This window comes from Patella vulgata, chromosome 1, assembly GCF_932274485.2.
Source record: "Patella vulgata chromosome 1, xgPatVulg1.2, whole genome shotgun sequence".
NCBI classification, from domain to species: Eukaryota; Metazoa; Mollusca; class Gastropoda; family Patellidae; genus Patella; species Patella vulgata.
The window spans coordinates 33,346,735-33,352,862 of record NC_065879.2 but is presented as its reverse complement, the minus strand read 5'-3'; the positions used below and the strand labels follow the sequence as shown (position 1 = coordinate 33,352,862).

The 6,128-nt window shown below is 32.4% G+C and overlaps 2 protein-coding genes across 7 annotated transcripts in view; one reads left to right on the top strand and one right to left on the bottom strand.

Moving 5' to 3' along the window:
* Window positions 1-367: 367 nt before the first annotated feature.
* LOC126827260 (slit homolog 3 protein) overlaps window positions 368-6,128 on the bottom strand; it is a 6,069-nt gene continuing 308 nt past the window's right edge. The window contains exons 1-2 of one of the 6 annotated variants that reach the window (XM_050556626.2): window positions 5,654-5,934; window positions 368-2,329 (exon numbers count right to left, since the gene is read on the bottom strand). In XM_050556626.2, coding sequence (XP_050412583.1) covers window positions 669-2,264 — 1,596 coding nt within the window. In that variant the 5' untranslated portion in view covers window positions 2,265-2,329; window positions 5,654-5,934 and the 3' untranslated portion in view covers window positions 368-668. The other 5 variants (XM_050556564.2, XM_050556704.2, XM_050556954.1 and 2 more) reach the window with 5 other exon arrangements.
* Window positions 5,824-6,128, top strand: part of LOC126827183 (integrator complex subunit 6) — a 25,530-nt gene continuing 25,225 nt past the window's right edge. Inside the window, exon 1 of the mRNA XM_050556453.2 lies at window positions 5,824-6,087. Within this exon, the coding sequence (XP_050412410.1) occupies window positions 5,977-6,087 (111 nt within the window). The 5' untranslated portion in view covers window positions 5,824-5,976. The remainder of the gene's footprint in view (window positions 6,088-6,128) is intronic.

Genomic DNA, 6,128 nt, shown 5'->3' with positions numbered 1-6,128 from the left:
AAATCGAGTAAGAATTGCGAACCACAGACACACATACACAGACAGGGGCGACGACATAATACATCCACATTATGAATATGGACGTATAAAAAGTGGCAATTGCGATAGTTTTCAGACCAGACTGTCCCCTAAAATCTGATTCACACATTAATTATGGCTCCCATCACTGACCACAAATTTTCTACACATCACAATTGTTCTTTTTAGGTATTCAGCCATCGAAAGCTTTTAAATTTATTAATTTCTCTTCTGATTCAAAATACTTCAGAAAGTTGCTGAATGTCATGACTATGATTTATTACTTACCATACTAATGTTTAAAGAGAAACAAGCTGTTGTTGAAATATGACAGTTTATAACTGATCAGATTATTGATGATAAGCTGGTGGTTTTGTGGGTACAGTAATGAGAGATTTAGGTTCAACTCAATAGTAATTTTATTCAAGACTTTAACGTTTTATTAAATTTTCTACAGTGAAGTAATTGTAAGATGTAAAGGTGAGTCTAAGTTGAAAATCAAAATGTTAACCTTTATATGAATTCTTTAAAATCATTTCATGATACACTGATCCTTATCAACTGAATTGCTTCATCATTCATTGATATTTCAGCATTAAATCCACAGAAATCCACATTAAATCCAAAATATGGTTAATCATTTGTTAAAATTATTCATTTTTCTTGTCGGTCGTAGTATTATAATTGGATTGAATAACATAACGTTGAAATATGTGCACATTATTCCAAATTTTAAAGTAGAAGATTAAAAAAGATACTATGAGCATGGGTAAAACCATATAAAAAAGACCTGCTTGTAAAAAGTTAGTATCAATAACAGTTTCCATGGTAACAATTTCATGGCAGTCGTCTGTGGAAGCAGGCATATTAACCTGAGAAAGAATGTTTTCTTCAGGAATTAAAGAAATACAGATAATATACGGAGTCTTCTCTATCAAATTTTTTATCACATATTTTCCAAGATGTGGATGCATGATTGATTTCTTCTTCAAATTCCTCTTCCCAAACGGATGAAAGGAAATGTGAAGAACGTCTGAAAGACCTAAGGTAGATTTCCATTCAATATAGATGAAAGTATCCCCGATTTTCTTTATTCTAACATACAAGTCATTAATTTTCCATGTATACTTATCTTCTTCAATATTCTCTGACTTAATCACTTCTGATTCGACACAACCAAATAAAAGATCATCAAGCACATCCCATGATTGCTTTTGGAGTTCTGTAGGACTAGCACACACTGGAACAAATCGAGCTGGATCCACATTTACCAAATTTTTCAAGTATTTTCGGCTGTCATAAAATTCTTTCAACCACAATAATTCACAGTCACAATGAAATGGATTTCCGCCTATCATAAACATTTCTTGCGGGTATAGATCACCACTTTGCAGTTCTGGAATTTTTCTTATTTTATTATTTGATATGTCCAGCCATTCCAACATGGGTAATCGAATGGGCAAAGATGTCATTAAATTGTCGGATAATGAAAGTATTTTTAAATTGTCATTAAAACTATTTGGGAAAACATTATCTATTTTATTCCAAGACAAATCCAATAAAGTTAAAGAATGGAAATTGATAAATATATCATCAGAAACCCCTGCCATGGAATTGTTAGAAAAAGATAATTTTTTAACATTTCCAAACACTTTATGTAAATGTAATGGCATGTTTTTTATCTGGTTTGCCCGAAATGTTACAGTGTCTAATTTACTAAAAATCACAGTTTGATCATCTGTATTGCTTATGGTTTCTATCTTCTCAATGAAATTAGAATCAAACAGTAAACTTTGTAAATTCACAAGATTTAAAATACTATTAAAATCTACAGTTTTTATTTTGTTAAAGCTTAGCCTTAACGATTTTAATGAATTTGGTAAGTTACTGGGTACTGAGCTCAGCAAATTGTTAGAAAGATTTAAAATTTCTAATTTTGAAAACTGAAATGAAAAATTATAAGGTAAACTATTTATTTTATTCTGACTAAGGTCCAAATTCTTCAGATTTGAAGGAAACCTTGTGGTTATATCAGTAATTTTATTGTAGCTAACATTTAATGAATATGCTTTTTGAAGCAGGTTTTCTTTGATGTCACTTAAATTTTGAAATGAACAGTCTATGTTTACTGCTCCAGCAATCACAGCACAATTACATTTTTGAGGACACGCATCATATTTTGCTGCACACAATATGTTTATTATCCAAAGAAAAATCCATAGTTTATAAATCAATTTTCGATTCATCTTTTAAATGGAGTTATCTCCCTTCATACATAACTGTGCGTATTTTAGAATTTGAACTATTCAATCTGAAAAACATTAAGCATAGGAATTATAAATCATAATGGCTCCTTGGCAATGATGGACACATAAATAATATATGCTCACTGGCATCAGTTATTCCTAAATTATTTAGAGAACAATTGGTAAATCATTGATACTAAGCCTATTCAATTGACTCAATTGGATCCAATAATTAGTTGCTTACACGATTAGTATTGCACAACTTATAGGCTATATATATATATATATTACTCTTATCACAGGAGCAGACACAGACCTAACTATGCTTATAGGAACTAGTTATGATGAAATGGAGAAATTATGATATTGGACTAATTTTAAAAAAATATGGGAATGGTGCTGGGTGGCAAATACTACAGAACCCCACCTTGATGCATTTGTCAATTTTCTGAACCTTAATTCAGTTCAGTGGTTCTCAACCGTTTTGTACGAATGGCACACCTTGAAACACATGAAAAAATAGTGGCACACCTGGCTAAATATATATGAAAAATATTTGAATTTTGCAAAATAAAAACATGGCAAGTCAGACAGCATACAACCGTAGACACAGACTAGTCATAGACACATAGAATGACTCGAACTAAACAAAGAAAAACACAGCTATGAACTTATCAGTAGACACAAGTGAATACTCAATTGGGATCATGTGGTTTTTCGCATTTTCTTAGTGTGCCGTTCAAAATTCCGCAACACACTGGTTGAGAATCACTGATTCAGTTAGTTATGCCAAACTGAAGACGAGAGTACCATCGTCGAAATGTTGCATGTTAATAAACCAGTGATTGTTATTCCATAAATAGTGTTTGTGTGAAGAAAATATGATAGCTTCAATAAGAGTGGCAGTCTCACTGCCCCCAGAACTCTCCTACAATAATAAATGTGGAGTGCTAACACCAAACCAGTGATGACCAGTTCAAAGCTACACCAGTTGTCTATTTCTAGATTAATTTACTTTTGTGTGTAAAATATTTCATTAATTTGAGACACAAAATTTGACTGGCAATTAAACATACACCCACAATAGCTCAATCATCTGAGCAGTCAACTAGAGTTGTCGCATATTATTACTTTTGTTTTGTTGGTAATGAAACATTTATAATACACTAAAAACTGATTAAGAGTAACAATTAAGTAATTATCAGAAAATTATTAGAAATTTTTTGGCCCATGCTAACGTTTAGCACCAGTATACAAAACATTTAATATCATGGATTTAGCTGTGATATCAAAAATCATTGAAAATCAATATACTTGTTCATCTTAAGACCTTAAACTCTGTGTATCAATCTAAAGTCAATTGAAACAATTATAATTATATATATAGGTGTAAACACAGTGTATAAATATAAAATCAATCAGATGATAACTATTGTCTCTAAAGCATCCACAAGATCTTTCAAAGTGCTCAAGGGCCATAAATCTGGCAGTAATTATCGGAAATTGTTGATAATCAATAGAATTCTTCGTCTCAGGAGCTTAAACAGTGTATAAATTTAAAGTCAATCGGATATTAACTTTAGCTTCTAGAGTGTCCACAACCGGACGGACGGACAGACTGACAACATTATGTAAGAATTTATCTATTGCAGTTTTTTTTTTTTTTTTGGCTTCAAATGTTACCGGTATATAAATTATTTAGACATTTATTCACATGACAAGCCTATAATTAACTCTCTAGGTCATCAAATGGCACAGATGTAATTGTAAACAGATTGAAATACAGTTGCACTTTAATGATTTAATTTAAAAATAGAGAAGTCAGGCTGAGTGAGTTTCCATTAACCAGTAACATTGCTACGATAATAAACAATCTACGTCAAAACTTCGCTCAGAATAAAGTAATTTGAAAGAAATTTTCAATATATTTATTTTGAATTACCTATTTTGGAACTATTATATCAAGAACAGCGAGCTCTTTATCTGTATCTTACATAATGCATCTTTAATCAATATTGTTTCTAATTAATTATATTTATATATTCAGCTTTTAGTAAGATGTTATGCAATCTATTATTGGAATCTCAGTATACTAATTATTAAACTAAATATTCATACAAAATGTGTTGTTTGTGTGTATGCAATGCATGCTGTTCTTAATGGATGTTTTGATCCAAAGGTTTCTTCATATTTAGTTTTCATAATTAAGATCATTTGATTCCTGGCCTGGAGTAAAAGGCTGGGTTTTTTAATCCATGTGTTGGAGACAGTAAGTCAACCAAACAATCCTAAATTGCTGAATCAAGTGTGTCTGTTTATAATTATTGCATATCTGAGTCATGCTATTTTATGTTTTTTTTATTGCCTTTATTCTTAAGCTTGTGCAAGTCAATTAAAAGTATCACTAAATGACAATTTGGCATTATTACAAAGACAAAACTTTCTTATGCAATATGAAAGGCATTAACGTTTATTATTTTTTATTACTTCGGTACCAGTTTGACTCGGTTTCATATGCATGGGGACGTACAAGTGAAAAAGTAGCCTATCCCTGTTTTCATATGAAACCTATTTTATTATAAGTCCTTGGCTTAAAATTGATTGTTTCCTTTATTCCGTTGTTTTAAATCCAGTATATCTACTTAGGTGTGGTTTTAAGTCTGGTATAATATATAATGCCTACCATTTTATATGCATGTCAAAGATACAGTAGCTTTTGGCATCACTAAAATCAGTACGGTACTGGGCCAAACCAGGTACCGTGTCAAACCACAACACCCATATATTCATTTTGAGCATCTGTTCCGTTATTAATATTATAATTAACATCTACATATATGCATTCAGAATTCAATTAATAAAGATCTCACACACAGACACAGAAGCTAGCTACTAACTTTGCAAATTCGATAAAAGCTTGAAATGGTGTGTGCAATTCAGGCAATTATTTCTAATTATAATGAAATCGAGACTGGTTTAACAGAAGAAGCATTTCAAGAGCACGAGAAAAAATACGTTTTGTAATCCATATGGTGAGGACAAAGCAGAGATCCCTATGGCTATTTCAATCATCAATCAATGGTACGACTACGATGTGACTAACAACATTTAGTTTAAGCATTGCCGTATCATATTGTGCTAGTGCTATGAGAAAGGCTTTTGGAACACTGCATAAGTAACACTACATATGATATCAAAAACAAAAAAGCCAGACTCGAAAGACATGTTATGATCATGTTTACCAACATTCTAGGCTGGAGTTTACAACTTGTTTAGTCGTTAATATTTTGTGTGTCTCGGTGACATAGTCGTAGGGATAATTCATTGCAAAATATTGATATGATTTAAAATCGGCCTCATACTGATAAGACGTCGAAATAAGAATATACCCGTAATCGTTAAAATAATAATCCCTTAAATATCAATCTCTTCGCCTTTGTATGCGAAAATCAAACTGCCTTGAAGCATTTAATGTTTACAAGTGAACCAAATCAAAGACCCGTCCATGTTGACTTATTTTTAGCCAATCAAAATCGCAATGGCGCTAAGGTCACGTGATCAGAATTCGTGGCGTGCTCGGTGCTGCGAAATGAAGTCAGATGAAGTGCGCCATTGTCCGACGGCGGAGCGATTGTCGGGCTTTCCGATGATATAGACCGTTTCTTGCGGTTTCAGCGGTATTGTACCGCTAGAATATACATAACAGAGTATTATGACGATCATTTTATTTCTCGTTGACACGAGTGCGTCAATGAATCAACGCACGTATTTGGGAACTGCGTGTATCGATGTCGCAAAAGCAGCAGTCGAGACGTTTATGAAGGTAATACGAGATCCATTACCCCGCTAGTCGCCTCCGTAAAT